Raw genomic sequence first — 26,034 nt, forward strand, 5'->3', positions numbered from 1 at the left:
TCTGATTGCCTTTTTTTGAGGTGATACCATACACTTCTCTTGACCATATCCCTAATTATTTTCTATTCTGTTTATTGCTTAAGATACATTACTTTTTTCTAGAATCACACTGACCTCCTCTATGACTTTGGCTATTGCTTTTTTTTTTCTTTTTTTTGGCTGTTGCTTTTTTATATAGCCTCTTTTTGGGGGAGAATGTTGGTAGTTACATTGCATTCTTTGCTTTTATCATACCCTCAAGAATGCAGAATTTCAATCATACTGTCTGCTGTAACACATCACTTTTTACCTGGAAATCTTTTGGATCTCTGTGTTTTCTTACTTCAGTGTGAAAAGCTTATTTCACAGTTATCTACCATTTGATGTTTCTTCTGCCTTAACCTGTGGTTGTCTTCTTTCTGGGTTTATTTCTTTTCCTTGCTTGACCACATACTCAAGTTATATTCTATGAAAAGGAAGGTATTGAGTCATCATATGTCTGAAAATATCTTTTTCTGTCATTAAATATGATTGATAGTTTAGCTGTGGTCCAGAGGTTGTATTTTCTCTTAGGATTTTTTTTAGCATTGCCCCAGTGTCTTCTGGTATCTAATATTGTTTATGAGAAGTCTTAATGCCAGTGTAATTATTGTTCTTTTGTAAGTAACCTATTTTCTTTTCCTCTCTGGAAGCTTAATTTCATAATGATACGTCTTTGGCCTTTTAATTCTTATTTTTTAATCCTTTTTGTTGTTTGGTGGGTACCTTAAACTGAAAGATTCATGTCTCCTTTCATTTCTGGGAATTTTTCTTGCTTAGTTGCTTCAGTAATCTCTTCATTTTCACTATTATTTCTTTCTGAAACTACTGTTGGCTGAATAATAGATCCCTCAGTTTGATTATCCTCGTATTTCTTACTATCTTTTTGCTTTCAATTTTGGGACATTTACTTGACTTTTGTCTTCTGACAAAATCCTTACATTTCAGCATTGTATATTTTGGTCTTTGTCAGGCTGCTGTAGGCTGTTTTCACATATCTGGTGATTCTTGGTTGACCCGTTCGAATTTAGGAACACAGCATTGGGCTTACTGGGCATTCTATTTATATTTCAGTGAGGCTTGTCAATAGATAGGTTTCACTTCAGAGTTAACAGGCATAGAAGTGGGCATTAAAGGATATGTCCAAATACCAGAGGATTACGTTAGTTCTATTCATATGGTAAGTTCAATGTGTTTAGAGAAGAACATGCAGGATTGTTTTGGCTGAAAGTTTATCAGGATGCTTTTGGTTATAAGCAACAAAATTGATTCAGACTGGTTCATAAAATAAAATGTTATCCTGTATTTCAAGAAGTTCAGAGGGGTTGACTCTGAACCATGTAGTCAAATGACTGAGTGCTGTCATCAAGAAAACAGATCTTTTCCTTTTCTCTCCTCTGTCATTCTCTTTGCCTAGGCTTTGTATTTACAATGGCTTCCATTATGGTTGCTGGATGGCTATAGCAGTTCTAGGTATCACATCTGGATCTGGTTATATCTAAAAGAAGAGATTGTCCTTTACTTCTTTTTTAGGAGCTAGGAATCTTCGCAGAATTCTTAGCAGATTTCCTCTCATATTGCTAGCCAGAATTGATCAGTTCATGCTCATTCCTAAATCATTCACTGGCAAGGGGAATGAGCTTAGCATAATTTGCCAGAACTCATCAGGATCTACCTCTGGAGCTTGTGAATGAGGTTCCATATAGGGTAGGAGCAGATACCTAATAAAAATCAGAGTTCTTTCAGAGAAATTAAGATGACAGATGGATGCTGGTGGGTCACCCACAGTCTTCTGCATGAGGGTAAATGCCTGACTGTCCAAATTTCTACCACTAGGGTGGCATGTGACAGGGTTATGTGCAGATTTCACTTTATTTGCTCCCTTCTCAACCTTCCTTCTGTCCATTTGACTTCCTTTCTGTCCATTATCATCATACTAGCCTCTTTTGCTGCCATTCCCTTCTTGTATAGTCTAGGCCTGTGGCTTTCTCTGCTCAGTTTCATTAATCCAAGACACTTTTAATCATTTTTCATCTTCCAGAAATGTGTTGCTCTTGTTCATTCACTAATTCATTTCCTTTGTTGCTTCATATTCATATTATATTTGAGCACATAAAAAAGCAGAAGATAATATAATAAACTCCCATGTATTCAGTATCAACAGTTATCAATTCATAGCCAGTTCTGTTTCACCTATACTCCCATCCATTCTCCCACTATTCTCTCCCACCCCTACCACATTAGTTTGAAGCCTTTTACTTCTCTTTTAACGTGGAAGGAGATCGTGTAGTTGCTCAGGTTGCCATATTGAATTAAGTCTAGTAGAATGCTTAGAGACTTAAAAATGACTCAGGGTAAAGAGACATACAGCCTTGAACTCTGAGCTGTGTTTTCTGTTGCTAGACAACTAAATTTTATATATTCAAACACTACAATTGTGCCAAATCAAAGATGCAGCTTCTATATTATTGTGACATACTGAGAGAAGAAGGTAATCACATTCAGCATTACACTATAGCTTGTTAAATGCTGATGATCGAAATCATTGAACCCTTTTCAGCCCTCATCTTATTTAAAATTTGGTGTTTTAGTAGACTTTTTGCCTTACTGCTGTTAATACTTTTTTTCCCCTCTTTGCTTCAAAACCAAATCAACTACAGATCAATGAATGAAATTAAAAATCTCCAGTACCTACCTCGGACCAGTGAACCCCGTGAAGTCCTCTTTGAAGATAGGACAAGAGCTCATGCTGATCATGTAGGTCAGGGGTTTGACTGGCAGAGTACGGCTGCTGTTGGGGTTTTGAAAGCTGTACAGTTTGGTGAATGGTAAGTTAATGGAACTCAACTGCAAGATTGGTTAATGTTGTCTTAAGAAAATGTGGACTCAATTTGAAAGGTTGGGGACAGTTTTTTAAAAATTATGGTAAAATGCACATAAACTAAAATTAAAATCTTAACCATTTTTAAGTGTACAGTTCAGTAATGTTAAGTATATTCATGTTGTTGTGAAACAGATCTCTAGAACTTTCTCATCTTGCAAAACTGTAACTCTGTACCCATTAATCAATAACTCCCTTTTCTCCTCTCCCCCAGTTCCTGGTAAACATCATTCTACTTTCTGTTTCTATGAATTTGACTACTTTAAATACCTCATATAAGTGGAATCAAACAGTTGTTGTTTTTTTGTGATTGACTTATTTCAGTTAGTATGATATCCTCAAGGTTCATGCATATTGTACCATGTGTCATAATTTCCTTACTTTTTAAGGCTGAATAGTATTCTATTATATGTATATGCCACATTTTGTTTGTCCATTTATCTGTCAGTGGACACTTGGGTTGCTTCCACCTTTTGGCTGCTATGAACAAATATCTCTTCATGTCCATGCTTTCATTCTTTTGGATATATACCCAGAAGTGGAATTGCTAGATCATATGGTAATTTGTTTTTTAATTTTGGGAGGAACTGCTATACTGTTTTTCATAGAGGTTGCACCCTTTTACACTCAGTTGGGGCCCAGTTTAAACAAGGCTCAGAACATATTTAAAAACTGTATTTTACTTTGTTTTTTGTTTTTGTGCCTTCAGGGCCTTCAATATTGCTGTAGAGTTTGATCGGACGTTAGAGTTTGATTGAATTATAGTTCAATCACAGGTTAAGTATTTCAAGTTGAAGATCATTTAGCTTTTTTCCCCTCTCTACTTTGAAAGCTGGAAGGTGTGACAATTGTGTGGCTGAGATGTATTCTGTCCATTTCTTTCCATCCTGATAATGACATTATAGGGTGACATGGAGATGGTGGGGCAAAGTGGTTAGAGGATTCAAATGCATCTAGTTTAGAATAAAACTGTTTTTAGTCATTGATGTTTTAGTTTTATAACAACTAATTTTAATTTTGAAAAAGCTTTATTGGTGTTTTACTTTTTTTTAAATTGACTAAAGAAACAAATGTATACTTCGTCCTTAGGAGTTATGCATCTATTTCTTTGCTAGTATAGCAGTTCCAGGAACGGGAAGATTGAAATTTGTCATCATTTTCCATTATGAGATGCTTGTTTCTAAAGCTTAATTTTGTTAATTTTAGGAGTGACCAACCTCGCATAACCAAAGATGTGATTTGTTTTCATGCTGAGGATTTTACTGATGTTGTACAGAGACTTCAGTTGGACCTTCATGAACCTCCAGTTTCCCAGGTAATAACTTTTGCTTTTTTATTACTCTTTGAATGAGATTTTGGAAATAAGTATCCGTACCTATTTCATTTTGCATTTTATCTTATAGTTGGATACATGGGATAGTGAATTTAATTTTATTACTATTAAAGGCTGTTTGTGGAGGGTGTTGAAAATCATTAAAACGGAGCTTCCCAAGTAGAATGCTTAAGATCCTTCAGTCTTTGGGATGCCAGGTGGGCCTGGGATGGTCAGAGGGCCCAGGATAACTCAGTTCTGGCCATGAGCAGTCTCAGCTGTTAACCCCATTGCCCTGCGTGTCCTCACCTGCAAAAGGTTGAAAGACACTGAAGGAGCAGACAAATGTTGCCCTTATGTGGGTCAAAGAATATTGATATTTAGTTGCATTTTGAAATACTTATTTAAATGATTCCCTAGGCCATCCTGATTTTAACCTGTACTTTGTTACTAGAAATGTAGTAAAATACGAGGAAAAATGTGTCTCAAGAGTTGTAGGAAATTTTAGAAAGTTGTATATCATACAGTGTTGTTTAGCTTTAATTAGATCCTACTGTTTTCCTGTGCTAATTATAATATTTTATTTGACTACATCTTTACATATTTTACTTTAAAATCTCATGCAACGTTTTTCCTCTCTTCAGTGTGTGCAGTGGGTGGATGAAGCGAAACTAAACCAAATGAGGCGGGAAGGCATTCGTTATGCTAGAATTCAGCTGTGCGACAATGATATATACTTCATCCCTAGAAATGTCATTCATCAGTTCAAAACAGTGTCAGCAGTGTGCAGCTTAGCCTGGCATATAAGGCTGAAACAGTACCACCCTGTTGTGGAAGCCTCTCAAAACACAGAAAGCAGTTCTAACGTGGACTGTGATTTAACTGGAAAGAGAGAATTAGAAGTTGACTCCCAGTGTGTGAGAATAAAAACTGAATCTGAGGAAACATGCACAGAGATGCAGCTTTTGACAACTGCTTCATCGTCCTTCCCACCTTCATCTGAACTTCATCTACAGCAAGATCAGATGACTCAGCCTGTTCCAGTTTTCAAGGTGGAGAGTAGACTGGACTCTGACCAGCGACACGGTCTACAGGAGCACGCAGGCGCTCCTGTGTGATGTGTGCACACTCAAACACGTTTTTTAACTTTTTTAAATTTTGATGTGAAGTTATAGTTTTATAACTGGCTTAAGTTAAGTTTTATTGGAGAAATCTTGCCTATAATTCTATAAAGAGAAATGACATTCCACAAATGTCAAGCATATCTTTTTTACACAGATTATGCAAAGTTAAGAGTTGTATCTTATCCCGTTAGTACAGTATATAATAGTGGGTCTGCTGCTACTTTCTGTTTTAAGGTGTGAGGTAACAATTCAATCTCTTCTTCAAATCAAAATGAGAATTCTCTGGAATAACAGATTCTTATTTGGTAAATAATTCACTTCCTTTGATTTTATCTTGCCTTGTCTCTTGCCATATTTGCTGTTTTTATGATAGAAGATCAGATTTATGGTTTAGTACTTGTGCTTTTATGGCACAGATTCAATTTCTACAGTAAAAATGGCATAGGTCACAGGCAAGAATTCCTGCATCTTGTACATGGGCAAGTCAGTTATTTAGTTCCAACCATAAAGAACAGATAGTTTCTAAGGAATTCAGTGGCTCTCTGATTTCTTAACTAAAGAGAAAGCACAGCACTTTCTGATCCAAACTGTCTTTTTTTTGTATCTGTTATTTAAAGCCCAGTGGATATTTCAATTAAAAATATCTAAAGATGAATAGTCCTTGGTCATTCATTCTCCATGGTTCATTAATCTCTTCTAGAATACATGGTAACTGTGGAAGATATTTTGGGTAAAATAGATGATGTTGACACGATACTCTGTTGTTCTGCTTCCTAGCATCCTCACATTCTGTGTGGATACTTTTGCTTCCTAAACTGATCACGAGTATCAGACTTAGAGAATGATACCTGTCTTTCAGATGAGGCTGCCATATTTTGTGCATGAAACTTAGGAAAAACTATTTTTGTCACTTGGCATCAACCTCTTCATCATAAAGATCTGTTGAGATACTTCAGTTCACAGTTTCAACTGGTGAATACCTGGGTTTATTTATTATTACTCTGTGTTGCTACTGTCTAATAAAGAATATGGCACTAGACTTCATCCTAGAGTTTCAGGTAGCCTAATCCTTATTAGTGCCTGAGTATTTAACCATTTTTTTTCGAACAGGCACAGTTCATATAGCTAGTGTAGTCTTAACTTTCTATTATTTTAGAATGTTAATGGGATACACATTTCACTTTTTCTTAGTTAATAATACAATAGACCTTTTGTTTATTAAAGGAAGAGTACTCCCCACACCTAAGACCAGATTCTTGTATCTACCTGGTTATAGTGCAATTTGGAGATTTTTTTTTCCTGGAGGTTGAGATTTGGAATATTTACATTAACATAGGCAAAAAAAGATGCTGCTTTATTATGTCTGTCACCATGAAAACTTAGCTGCATCTTTTGAAATATCAAATATGAATTTTCTCTAAAATATTCTGAAATAGGTTAAATCTTATATAAATATTACTTTGTGCAATATTGTTGTGTAGTTAAATGCATATTAGCAAAGTATAGAGGTCACTGTGTAAACCGATAGAAAAGTAACCATCAGCAAATACTGCAGTGATTAGTTAGAATCTGTATTATTCCTTATATATATGTATATGTATGTATTCTCTGTTAAAAAGGATGAAGACAAATAGAGAAACATTTCGATGTAAACCATTTATGAATTGGAAGTGATGTTGGTTTTAGTTATCTTTGTAAATAAGGTAATTAGAATGGTATGAACAGTAATGTGATTATTGCAGGGGTGTTTTAAAATCTTGGGTATAAATTTTAGGGTAAATTCTGGTTTATCAAGGCTAGTTTTTAAGGGACCTGCCTTTGAGGGTGTTTTTTGTTATTTTGTTATTTTAGGGGGAAGGGGTTAATCACAAAGTATGTGGGTTTGGGTTATTTCTTATTTTTGTTTTTCTGTCCAGAAGAATTTCATAGAGCTTTACCAGGCTGTGCAAAGGAAAATTCTTCTCAGGCAACATTTGCTTTTTAAAATAATCATGAAGAACAAGGTTGTTAAAGCAAAAACTTTTAATTTTTTTTCTTGTCTTCCAAGATCCGATTTCCCCATCTCCCACTTGCCATCCAGCAGCAGATGCCATCTGTCATCTAAGCTGGTCATTGCTAATAAACAAGGAGACTGTCTCCTGACAGCCATCACTGTGTATAATCACTCAGGAACCAGCGGATCTGCAAAGACCTACAATCAAAAGCAAATCCCCATTTTCTTTTTATAAAACATTCTACCCTCAACTCCAATATAACATATTAAAAGAGTATAAAAATGTTTAAAATCATGTACTAATAAATTCATTGTATGTTAGAATTGCAGTAGAACCGAGAGAGAAACATTTAGCTAGTAATGTATCTGGGAACTGAATGTCTTATGTGAGTATTAGATTTTAATAGCATGCTTTAAAGACTGATGAATATAAAAGCGCAAGTTTTGAGTTTCTTACTTCTTTAAAGCTGTATCCTAGTTTAGTGATACAAATGATAGCAACTTTTCTAAAATCATTAAATTATTTGGTTTGGTGGAGTGAGGCATGGAACAATCTGGCGTCTTCTGACTTGTAAAGTAGTGATGGCAGTGAAGTTGTAACTGCAATGTAAGCTGATCTTCCTTTTTTGGTATGTTACCTGTTGTGCCAGCTCTTTGAGATTACCTGCAGAATGTGGCTATAAGTTTTAGTATTTTGTGGAGCAGAGGGATATTTTTTAAACGTGCTTATGGAAAGGACCCAGTAAATGAGTAAACTTAGTAACTAGAATGATTTTATGGTATTCACTAATCAGGAGAAAAGTCTTCCCCCTGCCCCAGAAGTCATTCTATAATTACCAAGATACACTAGGAGTAGGATTATGATTCAAAGAAGTATCCCAAATTCATAAAGCAATAATAATAAAAACGACATATTTCTTTCCCTTCCAAAGTTTTTAACTCTTTAAAAATGAATTCCTAGGCTTAATTGTACTTTTAATTTGCTAATTTAGTACTTAGAATTTGTTTCACTGGTACTTTATTATTTTGAATTTAAAGACTTTTGAAAGGTGCCCTTTCCCCTTAGAGATAGTTGGAATAACAGTAGACATATTAAAAGCTCTTGTAGGGGGAAAAAGGGGCTTATATAAAATTATTTACTAAACCTTAGGAAAAGATGTCTTGCATCAGTCTTAATAGGCATAAAGTTCATGCTTAATGACTGGAGAAACTTTTGCTTATTGCCTTTCCCTCTATAAATATTGTCTAGAATGAAAGCTAATTTAGGAACAAGATACCAAAATTCAAAAAACCCCTTAGTGCATGTATTCTTGATTATTATTATTCATTATTAGATCATTTATTTTCATCTATATTTGCCATTAAAATTTTATTTGCATTTATATCTTTAGAATAATTGAGTTTGTGTCTTTCTGATAAATCTGTTTTATCATTGCTACAAGTTTTTAAAAAAAACCTTTCACTAGTACATGCCAGAGGTTCATATTTCTGCTAAGTATTATTTTTTAAAAAACAGGTTGTAGCTGTATTTATTGGTCATGCAGTAAGTAGAGGAAATGTACAAGACAGATGTTTTTCTTTAGCACATAAGGGACCTATCCTCATCCTGAAAGTTTGTTGCTTTAAAAGCAAGTATCTCTCCGTAAATATTATGGCCTTCCATTTTCTTCATACATCTTTTAGGATTCACTTGTGCATGTAGTTGAGACCACTGTCTCTTAATATAGCACTTTTCAATTCTCTCTAAAGAAATACTTATGTACTACTATCACATGTTGTAAATTTTCATGTAATAGTGTTTTCTGTGACTAAACTCCATTTTGATTGGCAGCTAAGACTTTTTTTCCTGTGGCTTTAATTTATCTAAGAGGTCTTTGCATATAGATGAAATGTATAATTTGCCTGGCGGACTATTTGCGTTTTGTGGCCTTAGTTTGTTTATTGACATTAATGAGTGTTTTAAAAAGGTTTTTAATGAATAGTCTTAAATCTAAATTTGTGTGAATAATAATCCTTTTAACACAGTGCTTTTTTTGTAGCTGTCTAAGTGTGTTAAATTGTTAAGCTATTTCTTTGTAAAATAGGACAATGGAATGCATAGATTTTTTTTTCCTGTAAAGTATTTTTTTAATAAACAAAGTCTGATTTGTCCTTTACTGATGTTTCATGACGAAATGAATAGCACATGTGAATTCTGGCTACCTGGAACCTGTTTTTAAAGTATTTGTCCCTCCCTTCTCTGTCCTCTATTATTTTGTACTATTAGAGATTACAAAATTAGAAAATCTTGACTTTCCTAAAGAAAGTTCATAGATACTGGGGGAAAATTTCATCCATATTGAGAGGCAGTTAGTTTGGGGGAAGAAGAAAAACTATGCTTGGTATTTGTGGCAGTTAACGCCTCTTGCTGCATAAGTTGATTTATCCCTATGAGAATAATCTTAAATTTTTGTTCTGGGGATGTCGATATTTTTGAAAGTACATGCATGCAGTGTTAGTTAATGAAGGGGGTTTATAGACGTTTCAGATGTCATTGATGTATTAAGTGACATAACTCACTGGATTTTTTCCTCATCAGTTTTTATTTGTGTGAACTCTTTTATTGAGGTACCTGTCCTAAGCACTGATAGCTCTTGTTTATGATTAGGAAAGGAAGAGGGAGGGAACGAATGTTTTTTGAGTAACTGTTGAGGGCCGGGCACTTTTTATGAGGGTAGCTCATTTAATCCTCACAGCCTTGAGTAGGAAGGTAACAATACAATCTCCATAATACAGGTGAGAAAACAGGTTTGTTAGGTTAAATAAATTACCTGAAATCACATAGTTTTTTAGTGGGAGCAGGGATTTGAATGCAGTTCTGGGTTCAAAGCCCACGCTTTGCTCAGTGAGAGCTTTACCTGATTTCAGTTCTTCTAGGAACTCCCCCCAAAGCCTCTTTGTGTGCTAAGCAATGAAGTAAAATGTTAATTAGTGTTATTTACGTCTTAAAGCAAATATTTAGATATACAAAAAATGACTTTTTCATTTTTCCAGTGTTGTTTGTGTGTGTGTGTGTGTTTTTTAAAGTCAGCCATTTGTCTTGAAACCAAACAGAATTGTCATGTTCAGCTCTAAGGATGGGAAAAGCTGTCAAGAAGCAAAAGCAGAAAGGAAACTACTGCCAATGTGTGGAATATAAAAATCAAGCCTGGGTGAAATAATTTTACATTAGTTCTATGGGAGTTACTTTTATCTTAGTCGATTTTCCTCATCGGTAAAACGGGGATAATAACTTCCACCTTATGTTGATTTGATAATCAAAAATAATGATGTAAAACATTTAGAACTGCACTTAGGCTTTCTGCAGTGGTCTAATCGTTATCTCATTAGCTTTAACTGACTCAAATGCTACAATGCTGGGCAAGCAAGGACAATGCTTCAAGTGAGGTGAGAATGGCCGTTAGGGGTCAGTGTTCCGTTAATGGCCAAAAAAGTATAGAGGAGGAAAAGAGGCTTAAAACCTTCTTAATGTATCTTTAAATATTCATTTGAGGTCGCAACCGTTCCTTTCTCCTGACCTCTATCAGCCTGCTTGAATTTTTAACTTAGAAACAATTCTTCCCGCCGCTACCTTCACCTACCCTAATTTGGGAACTGCCAAATGACAGTTGGCAGTCCTGGAACTGCCCCCCAAGCCTTGGCCCTCTTCTTCCTTTACCCTTGAGCACCCAGAAAGCTTAAGTCCCAGAGCTGCTGAGGGACGGGAGAGGAAAGGAATTAATAAGCCGCAGCCTGCCAGGACTTTTGTCCCAGGACAGCATAAATTCATGAAAACATTCGTTCATTCAGCAAAGGTTGAGAACCTGTGTGCCAGGCTCCTGCCAGGCCCTAGTCTCTGACCTCATGGAGCCCCCAGCCCATTGAGGAAGACCGATAGGATATAATGAAGCACAAAGAAACAGAAAACACAAGGAAAGATAAGCGTTGCAAAGAAATGAACGGGGAACTATTGGAATATCTGGACCGACCTCCTTTAGATGAAGGGCTGGGAAAGTCATTTGTGAGAAAGTGACCTGAAAGGTGAGCTGGGGGAGCTGCTCCTGGCCTTGATCTCCGTGTAGCCCCCCAGCCCCTCCGTCCCGAAGCCTGGCGGAGGCTCGGCGGGAAGGCCCCGGGCCGGGGGCGGAGCCAACTTCACAGCGAAACACGGAAAGCGGAAGCCGCGGCCCCGCTGCACCGTGGTCTGCGGAGCTGCTGTTGCCTAGCTCTCGGCCGGCTGAGTCACGGCCCTTCCAGGCCCGGCCTAGCGAGGACGCGCGCCCGCCGCCCCGAAGCAGCTGCCACCCGGGCCTTGGGACCTCTGCACTTGACTTTTTCCAGCGGGCACAAAGCCTTTTGCCGTTGCCGTAGCGACTGGCAGCCTAGCTAAGACCGCCTTCACTTTCTATCCCCCTCCTTTCCTAGCTCATTCTTTGCTTATTTTAGGGTCTGTCCGATGACCCTATAGGTCGGGCTTGGAGGGCGCCGGCTCTCTGGCAACAGACTGCCCTCCTCTGGGCGCTGGGCGGCCGGCTGCCTCCGAGGCTGGGGCGGCCTCCGCAGTCTCCATGGTAACGGCCCAGACGGCGTCTCCACCTCGGGGGGAAGATGAGGCCTGCCTGGCCCGCCGCCTCGCCCCCGGCCTCATGGCCGGGCCGGGGCCACTGAGGAGGAAGGTCCCGGCCGCCGGACTGCGGGGCAGCGGGCACCAGGTGAGAGCAGGACCCTGGGGAGCGGAGGAGGTGGGGTGCAGGTCAACTCCAGCGACCTCCCCTCCTCTCCCTCTTCCCTGCATCCCTGAACACACTCGCACAAAATATCGCAGAGAGGCTTCTCCGGTCGCCACTGCGCCAGAGGTTTTTTTGGTATGCTTTTGTTTTTGTTTTTTTCCTGGCAAACAGCCGGGGAACGAGACGGTCAGCAGCGCATGGAGAGGCTGAGAGAAGCGTTTTTTGAGTTCTACCCAAACTGGGAGAGTACCTTTCAGCAACTGGACTCACCGACTGGTTTTCCTTCATTTTCAGTGAAATCCCATTCTCCGGCTGGAGACACAGATGGCCTCAAAAGAGAGAGATGCTATATCGTGGTACCAAAAGAAGGTAATATCAATGTATTTTTATTTGTAAAGCATGCTTCCTGCAAGAAGGTCCCACAAAGAATACCTATCATGTTAGTTTTCCCTGAGCTTGGTAGTGCAGGTATTCTTACATGATATCTCTCAACATAAATGGAAAAACTGATGGACAAGGTCATTAGGTCTTTTGAAGTCAGTTCCAGGTCCCCGAATAAGAATTTCAACCTCCCATCTCCAGGCTGCATTCACAGTGTCACAGCAATGCTTTGAGAGTTTGCTTCTGATCAAACTGCTGTTTTTTCAGGCATAAAACTTTTTATCTGCACAGCTCAGATTGGTACTGTCAACAATCTTAATGAGCTGTCCATTACCTTTTATTTCTCTCTAGTTTCCTACTGATGTTTTTCTTAAGTGGAAGTATCTTTTAAGGTGATATTTAATTTGAAATATTTTGGACGTTGCTTTTCAACTTACTTTTAGATCCAGCTAACTTGAGAATTTTGAAGGAAATAGTCCTAGGAAATAATAATTTATTCTAGCCTCAGAGAAGCACAGACATTTCCCAGATATCATATGGATACTTAGTAGTTTCATGACTTTTGTGAGACTTGACCCAAATAAAAGGATTTCCTTTGCATCACTTAAATAGCCTGCTTCCTATTTCAGATTGGAGCATATGATCAGCAGATATGGGAAAAGTCAATCGAACAGACTCAGATTAAGGTAAATTGATTTCTTTGATTTTTTCGCGTTGTTTTACTGCTTTAATATGAAGAGTGGATTGTATTTACTTTTTAAAAATTCTGCACTTATCCACCAAGTATGGCGTTCTTTGTTCTTTGAAGTTTATAAGGAAAACAACACTGCAAATGGGATGATAAATGACAATTGACATTTGGCCTCCGTATCAGGGAAATAGAAAGGGGTGGTTGGTCTACGATGAATTTGAAAGCAACTGTCCCATATAAATGGGGCTATGGCTTTTTAACTCTGGCGGTAGTTGGAGTTAGTTGTGGTAACGCAGGCCAAGTATTGCCACAGCTTCAGGGTTTTCAAGAGAAGCTGTGAATATGCATTTTTATGTGAAATATCCAGGTTTTTTAGAGCATCTCCTCCTCCTCCTCCTTCCCCCCTCTACTTCCTATTCTCCCCCTCCCTCTCCTCCCCCCCTCCTCCCCTACCTCCTCTTCCTCTTTTTCTTCCCTGAAAGTCAAATAAAACCCATTTGTTTCCTGAATCTCTTTTTCAATTACTGGTTTAGAGTATGGGCCTAAGTATTTCAGGTTCTTAAACTTTTTTCTACACTGCTTTTGGAACTGAGCAGATTCTTGGAGTTATTTCATGCTAGCCAAGCAACCAAAAAAGGATGTGTAATTCAGAATGCCAGTTTATTAATTTATAATAGGGGAGGGGAGGGTTAAATAATCTAATGTTCCAAAATCAGGGTTGTGGGATCAACATGTTTGGGGGGATGTGCAAATTAGTCATGGAAAGGTTGCTTGGTAGCCAAATGTAATTGCCTAGTCTTGAGAGACGGGGAAAAACCTAAAGACCATCCTGCCCTTACAGAATGTCTCTCTATTGACATTAATACTTAGATCTACAGATTCCAGGGTCTTACCTCCTTGGAAAGTACTGAATAATGGCTGGCAGATTTTTGTTTTTGGACCTTTCTTTTTTAAAGATTTTTCCATAGACTCTCTATTAACATTAAAAAAAAAAGGTATATATGGGTGTAATACAACTTAATAGTTCTATTTATCTCCAAGTCAGATTGATTGGACTGGGATGTTTAAATCTTGGGTGAAATACTTTTAGGGCACATTCTTTTTGTAAGCCACTCAACTAGAAAGTTGTTTGAACTGCATGGTACTTGGCTAACTTTTCATAATTTTGAACAGTCCTTGATGTTTTATATTAATAGGAGATGGGATTAGGATGAATAAATCCCCCAGTTTTATTTTGTAACTCTCTAAATCCTGTCCTGTTATTCTTTTGTGAGCTCTGAAAAGTATGGGTAGTAAGTCTGGTATAATGGAAAGAGCACAGAACTGGGAGTTGGATCTCCTTTTGTGACCTCTGTCTAGCCTTGTGATCTTGAACAAGCACTGTAGTTTGTCTGGGTTTTGGTTTATTTATCCTTAAAAGGATTTTACTTTCCTGCTACAGAATTTCATTACCTACCTCCTTCCCCTACCCAATTTAAATATTTCCTCAACTCTTATTTCCATGACATTTTATACATACCTTCCTTTTGGTACACCATATCCTGTGTTATTTGTTAACCTGTGTGTTTTCATGGACCTCAAGGGCAGGCATTGCATTTGTATCCCACTCTTAGAACATTCTGAGTCATACTAGGAACTCAGTGTTTCTGTATTTGATTAAACTCCACCTATTATGTATATTTTTATTCATTGTTTTCTCAAAAGGTAATCTATCTAATACCTCCTTAATGTATACTTTTTAATTTAGGAGTGGAAAGAATAAAATTAAAGGGAACTCTAAAAATTTGCTGAGTTAATGTACCAAGGCCTCCCAGGTGCGAAGAATACAGTCAACAAGACACACATGGTTCTTGCCTTCATGAATTTTATAGTCTAATGTTAGTGGGAGAAAAGCCAAGTTATCTTTTTAAGTATGTTTAAGTCTTAGATGGAAGCTGACCAAAGTATAAGGCACAAAGAAGTATTTAATGCAATTTAAAACAGATTACACAAATATAAATTTTTTTTAAAACAAATTAAAAAAGAAAAAAAGGAAAGAAAATTAAAAAACAAAAAAGAATAACAATATTAACATCAGATCACAATACAATAAAATTAGAAATTACATAATAAAAATATAATTCAAAATTATAAAAAACATAAATTTAAAAAATCTTAACTTGGATCATGAAAAGTGGTAGGAACTGTTCTACAGACATTTACTGAGCTACTATGTTTAAGGCATTTTGCTCGGTGCTGAGCACAGAAGTACAACGCTTGTATAAGGGAAGAATAAGTAGCCCAATCTGGTTGGGGTATAAGGTAAACAGATGAGATGATAGGTCATAAATCAGTTTAGAGCTGAGTTGACTGCTTTACTAAGAACTTTAGATACTGTACTATATAAAATGAAAAAATTTGTATGGTTTTTAAGTAGAGGGGACACATCATATCTGTATTTTTGAAGGATAGAAATAAAAACGTAGATATAACAAAATTTGTAGAATGCTTCCAAAGTAATACTTGATGAAATTATATCACTCTAAATGTCTGTATTAACAAAAAATGTCTAGATTGACTAGGAAGAAAGAGTTACAATGATTCAAGTTAACATATGAAGAACCTGAGAAATAAAACAATAATAAGTCAAAGTAAAGAAGGGGAAGAAATATCAAAAATAAAACTAAAACAGAGACTCCCCTGGTGGCGCAGTGGTTAACAATCCGCCTGCCCATGTGGGGGACACGGGTTCAATCCCTGGTTGGGGAAGATCCCACATGCCGCGGAACAATGAAGCCTGTGCACCACAACTACTGAGCCTGCACTCTAGAGCTGTGCACCACAACTACTGAGCCCACGCACTGCAACGACTGAAGCCCGTGTGCTCTAGGGCCTGTGCTCCACAACAAGAGAAGCCACCGCAATGAGAAACCTGCACACTGCAAGGAAAAGTAGCCACCGCTCGCTGCGACTAGAGAAAGCCTGCGCACAGCAACGAAGACCCAACACAACCAAAAAAAACCCAAAAAAACAAAAAAACCTAAAACAGTGTTCATGTATTCTTCATTTAACAAATATTTGTTGAGCACCTACCTACCATGTGTCAGGCAGTAGGATGGGCACTATATCTATATAATGATGAGCAGAAACACTCAACATTTTTTGGAGCTTATGGTAAAGTGAGAGACAAACAATAATAAAATTAATCCTACTAATGAATAAAAATTACTTTGTGATAAATGCTAAGAAGGAGAGCTACTATTTACAAGCTATTATAACAGGGAAATGGACCTAGTCAATGAGGTCAGAGAAGCCTTCCCTGAAGAATTGATGCTTCAAGTGAGATCTGAAGGATGAATAGCAGTTAATTAGGTCAGGAACAAATATACTAATCCGACACAAACTCTTTCAGAAAGCAGAGGAGGAAGTATGCTTCCCAACTCATTTTTTGAGACCAGTATTACCCTGATTCCAAAGCCAGACAAAGACAGCACAAGAAAATTTGTCATAACTATACTACAAAGCTACAGTAATCCAAACAGTATGGTATTGGCACAAAAACAGACACATAGATCAGTGGAACAGAATAGACCACCCAGAAATGGGCAGTGTATTATATGGGCAATTAATCTACAACAAAGGAGGCAAGAATATACAATGGGGAAAGGACGGCCTCTTCAGAAATGCTGTTGGGAAAGCTGGAAAACTACATGCGAAAAAATCAAACTGGACTACTCTCACGTGATGCACAAAAATAAATTTAAAATAGATTAAAGATTTTAAATGTAAGACCTGAAGCTGTAAAACTTCTGGAAGAAAACATAGGTTGTACACTCTTTGACATTGGTCATAGTAATATTTTTGGATATGTCTCTTCAGTCAAGGGAAACAAAAGCAAAAATAAACAAATAGGACTACATCAAACTAAAAGACTTTTGCACAGTGAAGGAAACTATCAATAAAATGAAAAGACTACCTACTGAATGGGAGAAGATATTTGCAAATGGAATATCCAATAAGGGGTTAATATTCAAAATATACAAAAAATTCATACAACTAAACACCAAAAAACCCAAACAACCCAATTAAAAAATGGGCAGAGGATCTGAATAGACATTTTTCCAAAGAAGATATACAGATGACCAACGGGCACATGAAAAGATGCTCAACATACTAATCATCAGGGAAATGCAAATCCAAACCACAATGAAATATCACCTCACACCTGGCAGAACAAATTACAAGCGTTGGTGAGAATGTGGAGAAAAGGGAACCCTTTTGCACTATTGGTGGGAATGTAAATTGGTGCAGCCATTATGGAAAACAGTATGAAGATTCCTCAAAAAATTAAAAATAGAACTACCATATGACCCAGCAATTCTACTGCTGGGTATTTATCTGAAGAAAACAAAAGCACTAATTAGAAAAGATATATGCACCCCTATGTTCATTGCAGCATTATTTACAATAGGCAAGATATGGAAGCAACCTAAGTGCCCATAAGCAAATGAATGGATAAAGAGGATGTGGTATCTATATACAATGGAATATTGCTCAGCCATAATAGCATGAAATCTTGTTGTTTGCAGCAACATGGATGGCCTTAGAGGATATTATTCTAAGTGAAATAAGTCAGACAGAGAAAGACAAATACTGTATGATTTCACTTATTTGTGGAATCTAAAAAAATAAATGAACAACCATAACTAAACAGAAAAAGAGTTACAGATAGAACAAACAGGTGGTTGCCAGAGAGGAGTGGTGAGGGGAAGAAATAGGTGAGGGAGGTTAAGAGGTACAAACTTCCAGTTGCAGAATAAATGAGTCACCGGTATGAAATGTACAGTGTGGGGAGTATGTTCAGTAATTATGTAATATCTTTGCATGGACAGATTATATCTAGACTTATATTGGTGGTCATTTTGAAATCTATAGAAATATGGAATCACTATGTTGTGATTAGTGTTAGTCCACAGGAACTAACAGACTATTTTAGATCAATTGAATTTCAAAAACAAACTCATAGAAAAAGAGATCAGATTTATGGTTACCGGCGGTGGGGTGGGGGGTGGTTGGAGGAGGCGGAATTGGATGTAGGCAGTCAGAAGGTACAAACTTCCAATTATAAGATAAATGAGTACTAGGACTGTAATGTACAACATGAATATAAATAAAGCTGCTGCATGTTATATATGAAAGTTGTTGAGAGTAAATCCTAAGAGTTCTTATCACAAGGAAAAAAAATTTTTTTTCTATTTCTTTAATTTTGTATCTATGAGATGGTGGTTGTTCACTAAACTTATTGTGATAATCATTTCATAATGTATGTAAGTCAAATCATTATGCCGTATACCTTAAACTTATACAGTGCTATATGTCAATTATAACTCAATAAAACTGGAAGAAAAAAATCCTACCTGAGGCATAATATGGAGCTTTTAATAAACTATCATACTGATTTATTAAAAAAAAAGAGAAAAAGTGTCCTAAACATAAGTGTAAAAATCTTTAATAAGATATTAGCAAACCAAGTTCAACAACATGTAAAATGGATTATCTACCATGACCAAGTGGGGTATCCGAGAAATATGTTGTTGTTTTAACATCTGAAGATAAATTAATGTAATATATCATATTAATAAGGGACAAAATGCATGGTCTTTTCAGTAGAGACAGGAAAAGCATTTGACGAAATTCAATGCCCATTACTGATAAACTGGTAATTTCTTCAATCTGTCAAAGGATGTCTGTTAAAAAACCTGTCATTGGGATTGACATATATACACTAATATGTATAAAATAGATAACTAACAAGAACCTGCTGTATAGCAAAAAATAATAATAATAATAAAAAATTATCATGTATTTAAAAAAAAAACAAAAAACCTACAACTAACACTGTAGTTAGGGATTAAAGACTGAGTGCTTTGTCCCTCAAATCAGGAACAAAGCAAGGATGTCTGCTCTCACCACGTCTATTTAACGTTGTACTAGGGATTCTAGCCAGTGTGGTAAGGCAAGGAAAAAGAAATAAAAGGCATTGAGAAAAGAAAATGAAAATTGCTTTTATTCATGGTGACATGATCCCATATTTAGAAATTCCTAAGGCATTACTAACAATAAATGAGTTTAGCAAGGCCTCTAGATTTAAGATCAATATACAAACATTATTTGTATTTCTATATACCAGCCATGAGTATTCCAAAAATGAAATTAAGAAAACAATTCATTCACAGTACATCAAAAAGAGTAAAATACTTAGGAATAAGTTTAACAGAGTATGTATAAGACCTATATACTGGAAACTATGAACATTGCTAAGAGAAATTAAAGATCTGAAGAAATGGAGTAGCATTTCACGTTTGTGATCTGAAAGACTTAACATTGTTAAGATGGCAGTTCTCTCCAAATGTATCTATAGATTCACTATAGTCCCTTTAAAGTTCCAGCAGACTTTTTTTTTTTGGTAGAAATTGATAAGCTAATTCTAAAGTTGATAAGGAATGTAAAGGACCTAGAATATTCAAAATAAGTTTAAAAAGAATAGAGTTGGAGGACTTACTGGATCTCACAATTTACTGTAAAGCTGTAAGTAATTCAGATAGTGTAGTATTGGCATGAGTAATAGATCAATGGAACAGAATAGAAGATCTAGAAATAAATCCCTACAGTTTTGATAAATTGATTTTGACAAAGATGCCAAAATAATTCAATGAAGAAATGATAGTCTTGTCAACAAATGGTGCTGGAACAATTGGATATCTACATGTATAAAAATGAACTTTGATTCTTACCTCACACTGTACACAAAAATTACTTAAAAAGGATCATGGACTTAAGTGTAAGAACTAAAAGTCTAAGGTTTTCTAGAAGAAAACATAGAAGATCTTTGTTAGCCAGGACATGGAGGAACCAGAACTCTCATACACTGCTGGTGGGAATGGAAAGTAGAAAAATTTAAATATATATACTTCTCATATGACCCAGCATTTCCACCCCTAGTTATCTACCTAAGAGAAATAAAAACATATGGGCACATGCAAATATTCATAGCAATACTATTCATAATTGCCAAAAACTAGAAAAAAAATCCAAATGTCTATCAACTAGTGAGTAGATAAACAAATGTGTTATATCCATACAATGGAACATGACTCAGCAATAAAATCTATTAATACATGCTACAACATGGATGAACCTCAAAAATGTTATGCTAAGTGAAAGGGACCAGACACAAAAGACTATATTCTGTGATCCAGTTTATATGAAATTTCTAGAAAAGGCAGGTTTATAGAAATAGAAAGCAGATCAGTGTTTGCCTATGGCTGGGGGATAGGAACAGAGACTTACTGCCATTCTTGTTTTTCAGGTGATGGAAATGTTCTAAAATTTGAATGTGATGATGGTTGTACAACTCTATAAATTTACCAGAAATCCACCAAATTAACTACTAAAACTACACTAAAAATAAGTGAGTTTTACAGAGTATTAATTATACCTCAATACAGCTGTTTTCTTAAATCACATCAATAGAAAAAAATAGGAGAAATCATAATGTAGTATACAACAAATTCATATATATTCCCAATGAAAATTGTCTTCTAAAATTTCTTAATTGAGAAAATATATTAAATCTAAGGTCTAACATTATTTTCAGTAATGAAGCTCAACTTAGTCGTCCCCCCCCCCACAAAAGAATAAAACAAGAATGGCTCCTATTACTATTATTTAACATGCTGTTTGAGATATATTTGCTAAGATGAGCAAAACATTCTAATTAATATTATCTTTGCTTTTAAAATATTTGTTCTTTTATTTTTCTAATATTAGAATAACAAAAATCAGTGTTTGAAAATGATATGATTTTACACCTAGGAAATTTTAAATGTCTAATCATAAACACAGAGGTGATTTCAGCTGTATTTGTAACCTTTTATTTCTTGAGCTGGATAGTGGGCACATGACAGATGAGACACCTCATTAAAGATGACAGTTGGAATATGTGCATTAATCTCCATCTGGTTTCTTCTGAAAATTCTCTAAAATTATAATAAATAAGAAAAAAAAATCAACCTACAATAGGAGTGAAAGAATGGGAGAGAAGACTACTGTAAAAGAGAGCTGTTAACACAATTTTGAAAGTTGGAAAATGGATGTAAAGAAAGTAAAAATGTAAGTGTCTATAGTAGGGGATGCCAATGGGAAACAAGTGAACTCCCTGTTTTAAAACACCTGTATTTAGTGGTTACCAGTGGGGAGAGGGAAGTGGGGAGGGACATTATAGTGGTAGGGAATTAAGAGGTGCAAACTATTATCTATAAAATAAGCTACAAGGATATATTGTACAACACAAGGAATATAGCCAATATTTTATAAATCACTATAAATGGAGTATAACCTTTAAAAATTGTGAATCACTATATTGTACACCTGTAGCTTATATAATATTGTACATCAACTATTCTTAAATTTAAAAAAAATTAAAGGAAAAAGACCCCTGTATTTAATTTCTGAAAGACTCAGGAATTAGATGCATCAGGTATAGTTGCAGGTATGAGGTAGAACTGGAAATAGGATTGTTTGAGCATATGTATGAGGGGCAATAGACCTACCCCCAGATCCTCCACCTTATTCTACACAGCCTCATAGTTACCTTATCTTCCTCTGACAGAAGATTGAAGTTTGCTCTCTGGAGAGGCTGAAACAGAGAAGTTCTGGATTCTAGAATACCATACACAAATGAGAATGGGGTGAGATACTGTACTCATAAAGGAGATTAAGTAAAAGTCTGGTGGCCAGGCTTATAAACTCTAAACAGAAGACTGGAATTTCTTTTTGCACAAGCTGACTGAAAAGACCTAAGGATACTGGAAGTGAAATGGCTGGCTACTCTCTACAATGCAGCCACTGTTCAACAAGTTTCCCCTGCTGAACACTGAATGGGCATTCAGCATGTTAGTGCCTCACTCTTAAGTGTAAATAGATAATTGAAGATGCTCAAATATTTGAGACCTAAAGAAAAAGAAGGAAAGAGATTTTAAAAAATGATACAGGAATTATAAGAATACTATTTTTAAAGATATAATTAATATATTTAAAGAACTGCATACTATTTTTAAAAAAGTCTATAGATGAAAAAGTAAGAGAACCAGAAAATAAAAATAACCAAAGTAAATTCAGTAGAGAAGTTGGAAGATAAAGTTGAGGCCATTTCCCAGAAAAATAGTATGAAAGAGCAAGGAAAAAGAAAATAGAAAAGTGAGTGCAGTTCATGCAGGAAGCCTAAAATCCAACTAATTCCAGGAAACAGAAATACGTGGAGGAGAAGAAATTATCAAATAAATAATATTTTAAAATTTCCCAGAGCTGAAATACACATATTTACAGATCAAAAGGATCTTTTGAGTGATCAGCATTATTATGAAATTTCAGAACTAAATTTTAGAAAGATTCAGTTCAATCTGCCTCTTGTGTTTCTCCTGTGAGTCTCCTTTATTCACACAAAACACCACTTCTGGTCACTAAATGTGTGGAGGTTTTTCCCTACACCAGGCAATTCTCTGTGACACCAGCTGGGTATCCTACAATTCAACTCATTTCTGACACTGTGTACCTGGAGGTAGTGTCAGCTCACACAGGTTAAGGGCTTGGTCCCACAAGACTGCTCCTACCCCACTTTGGATGCCAACTGCAAGAAGTAGGTCCTAGGTTACCCCCAACTTCTGTCCAATTTGGCTACAAGTCAGAAGTTCCCACAACCTTCTCCTCAGGTTTGATTAATTTCCTAGGGTGGTTCACAGAACTCAGGGAAACACTTCCTTAAACATTTACCAGTTTATTAAGGAATATGATAAAGGATACAGATGAATAGCCAGATGAAGAGATACATAGGGTGGGGTCTGGAAGGGTCCAGAGCACAGGAGCTTCTGTCCCTGTGGAGTTTGGGGTATGTCACCCTACTGGAGTGGATGTGTTCACCAACCTGGAAACTCTCTGAACTTCATGGAGGCTTCATCTAGTAGGCATGATCAATCATTAACTCTGTTTTCAGCCCTTCTCCCTTTGCAAGAGAATGGGGGAGAGGGAGGGCCTGAAAATTCCAAGCTTCTAATCATAGTTTGTTCCTTCTGGTGACCAGCCCTCATCCAGGAGCCATCCAGGAGCCCACCTAGAGTTGCCTCATTAGAACAAAAGGCACTCTTGTCACCCAGGAAATTACAAGGGTTTCAGGAGCCCTGTGTCAGGAACTGGGGACAGAGACCAAAATAAATTTCTTTTTACAAATCACAACATCACAAGAAATTAGAAATTAGAGCCTGGGTTAAGCAGGGAATAGAGAGAAGGATCAAAACAGATCTTATACAAGATTGGGAGTCAGAATGACATTGGGCCTATCAGCAGCAACTTCTGGCTCATCTGGAAGTTAGAAGATGATGGAACCTTCAAAGTTCTCAGAGAAAATGGCTTTCAATCTACAACTTTATGCCCAGTCTAACTATTAACAAGTATAAAGGCATCACATGAAAATACATACAAACTGTCAAAGTCTAAAAGGTGTGTCACTCATGTCTTCCCTCAGAGGAGGACGTGTACTGTATACGAGTGAGTAAACCAAAAAAGAGGAATCCATAGTATCAGGAGACAGGATGGCCGACACAGAGAGAGGTAAAAAGAATTCTGGATTCTTAAGAGATGTCCCAAGATGAAAGTTCATTTATGAGGCCTAGAAAATAACAAGACCAGAAAGGAGCAAGAGGACAGGAAACTGTGGTATATAGACATCTTCAAGGAGGAAAAAAAAGAAACCAGTGTTTGTTGTGTTTGAGCACACTGGGAGCAGATTTATAACACTTATAGGGAGTTTCAAAATGAATTAGTAATATATATGTAGAAAGTTAAGTGAATGAAAAAAATGAAGCTTGTCATATATGGCCTTTCTTATGTTGAGTTTCTTTCCCTCTATACTCACTTTGCTGAGTTTTTATCATAAATGGGTGTTGAATTTAGTCAAATGCTTTTTCTGCATTTATTGAGATGATAATATGATTTTTATCCTTCGTCTGGATAATGTGGTGTATTCAATTGATTTGTGGATGTTGAACAGTCCTTACATCCCAACATAGGAGCACCTAAATATATAAAGCAAATATAAACAGACCTAAGGGGAGAAATAGAGAGCAATACAGTACTAGTAGGGGACTTCAGTATCCAACTTTCAACAATGGATAGATCATCCAGACAGAAAATCAATAAGGAAACGTTGGGCTTGAACTGCACTTTAGACTAAATGAACCTAACAGACATATACAGAACGTTCCATCCATCAGCAGCACAATACACATTCTCCTCAAGTGCACATGAAACCTGCTTCAGGATAGATCATATGTTAGGCCATGAAACAAAGTCTTAACAAATTTAAGAAGATTGAATTTATATCAGGTATCTTTTGACCACAGTGTTATTAAAGTAGAAATTGATAACAGGAGGAAAACTGGAAAATTCAAAAATGTGTGGAAATTAAGCAATATAATCTTGAACAACCAATGGGTCAAAGAATCAATTAAAAATTTTGAGACAAGTGAAAAGGAAAAATTCTATACACTTACAATGAACTGTCTGCAAAAGAAATTAAGAAAGCAGTTCCATTTACAATAGCATCGAAAAGAATAAAGTGCTTAGGAATAAATTAAACAAGGAGGTGAAAGATCTGTACACTGAAAAATATGAAACACTGATGAAAGAAATTGAAGAAGACACAAATGAAAGGTAGCTCATGCTCATTGATTGGAAGAATTCCTACTGTTAAAATGTAATGTATAACATGATAAATGTAATTAACACTGCTGTATGTTATATTTGAAAGTTGTTAAGAGAGTAAGTCCTAAGAGTTCTCATCACAAGGAAAAAACTTTTTTTTCTATTTTGTTAATTTTGTATCTATGTGAGATATTGGATGTTCTCTAAACTTGTAATTATTTCATGATGTATGTAAGTCGAATAACTGTGCTGTACACCTTAAACTTATACAGTGCTCTATGTCTCTATATTTCAATAAAACTGGAAGAGAAAACAAAATCTATTATTTGGAAAAGGAAAAAGATATTGTTAAAATGTCCATACTACCCAAAGCAATCTACAGATTCAAAGCAATCTCTATCAAAAGTCCAGTGGCATTTTTAACTGATACAGAAAAAATAAGATTCATATGGAACCACAGAGGGACCCCAAACAGCTAAAGCAATCTTGAACAAGAAGACCAAAGCTGGAGACATCTCATTTCACTTTCTGATTTCAAATTATATTACAAAGCTATAGTAATAAAAACAGTATGGTACTGGCATAAAAGACACGTAGAGCAGTGGGACAGAATAGAGAGCCCAGAAGTAAACCCATGCACATAGCGTCAACTAATCTTTGGCAAAGGCACCAAGAATACACAATGGAGAAATGACAGTCTCTTCAATAAATGGTGTTGGGAAACTGGATATCTTCATGCAAAAGAATGATATCAGACCCTTATTTTACACCAAACACAAAAATAAACTAAAAATGGATTAAAGACTTAAATGTAAGACCTGAAAGTGTATAACTCCTAGAAGAAAACATAGGGAAAAATCTCTTTGACATTGGTCTTGGAAATGATTTTTTTGAATTTGACACCAAAAGCAAAAATAAACAAATGTGACTATATCAAACTAAGAAGTTTTTGCACAGCAAAGGAAACATCAACAATATAAAATGCAACCTAATCCAATTAAAAAATAGGCAAAGGGCCTGTATAGACATTTTTCTAGAAAGGACATACAAGTGGCCAGCAGGTATATGAAAACGTGCTCAACATCTCTAATCATTAAGGAAATGTAAATCAAAACCACAGTGAAACATCACCTCATTCCTGTTAGGATGA

The 26,034-nt window shown here is 36.3% G+C and overlaps 2 protein-coding genes and 1 long non-coding RNA gene across 7 annotated transcripts in view; 2 read left to right on the forward strand and 1 right to left on the reverse strand.

Annotated features, from left to right (window-relative positions):
• The window catches only part of RSBN1 (round spermatid basic protein 1), a 51,083-nt gene extending 41,599 nt beyond the window's left edge, over window positions 1-9,484 (forward strand). For both annotated transcript variants that reach the window (XM_082458418.1, XM_082458419.1), the window contains 3 exons: window positions 2,679-2,846; window positions 4,106-4,214; window positions 4,856-9,484. In XM_082458418.1, coding sequence (XP_082314544.1) covers window positions 2,679-2,846; window positions 4,106-4,214; window positions 4,856-5,329 — 751 coding nt within the window. In that variant the 3' untranslated portion in view covers window positions 5,330-9,484. The remainder of the gene's footprint in view (window positions 1-2,678; window positions 2,847-4,105; window positions 4,215-4,855) is intronic.
• LOC309660201 lies at window positions 7,478-11,476 on the reverse strand. The gene is made up of 3 exons (XR_014263264.1): window positions 11,336-11,476; window positions 10,226-10,271; window positions 7,478-7,526 (listed from the first exon to the last, which is right to left on the reverse strand). It is a non-coding gene; the product is annotated as an uncharacterized lncRNA (long non-coding RNA).
• Window positions 11,477-11,575: 99 nt separating this feature from the next.
• Window positions 11,576-26,034, forward strand: part of PHTF1 (putative homeodomain transcription factor 1) — a 61,420-nt gene continuing 46,961 nt past the window's right edge. For 2 of the 4 annotated variants that reach the window (XM_082458467.1, XM_082458468.1), the window contains exons 1-3: window positions 11,576-12,058; window positions 12,371-12,445; window positions 13,087-13,143. In XM_082458467.1, coding sequence (XP_082314593.1) covers window positions 12,401-12,445; window positions 13,087-13,143 — 102 coding nt within the window. In that variant the 5' untranslated portion in view covers window positions 11,576-12,058; window positions 12,371-12,400. Of the gene's footprint in view, window positions 12,059-12,086; window positions 12,212-12,370; window positions 12,446-13,086; window positions 13,144-26,034 lie in introns of those variants that run through there. The other 2 variants (XM_082458465.1, XM_082458466.1) reach the window with 2 other exon arrangements.

Source organism: Balaenoptera physalus, assembly GCF_965194825.1.
Source record: "Balaenoptera physalus genome assembly, chromosome: 1".
Taxonomy (NCBI): Eukaryota; Metazoa; Chordata; class Mammalia; order Artiodactyla; family Balaenopteridae; genus Balaenoptera; species Balaenoptera physalus.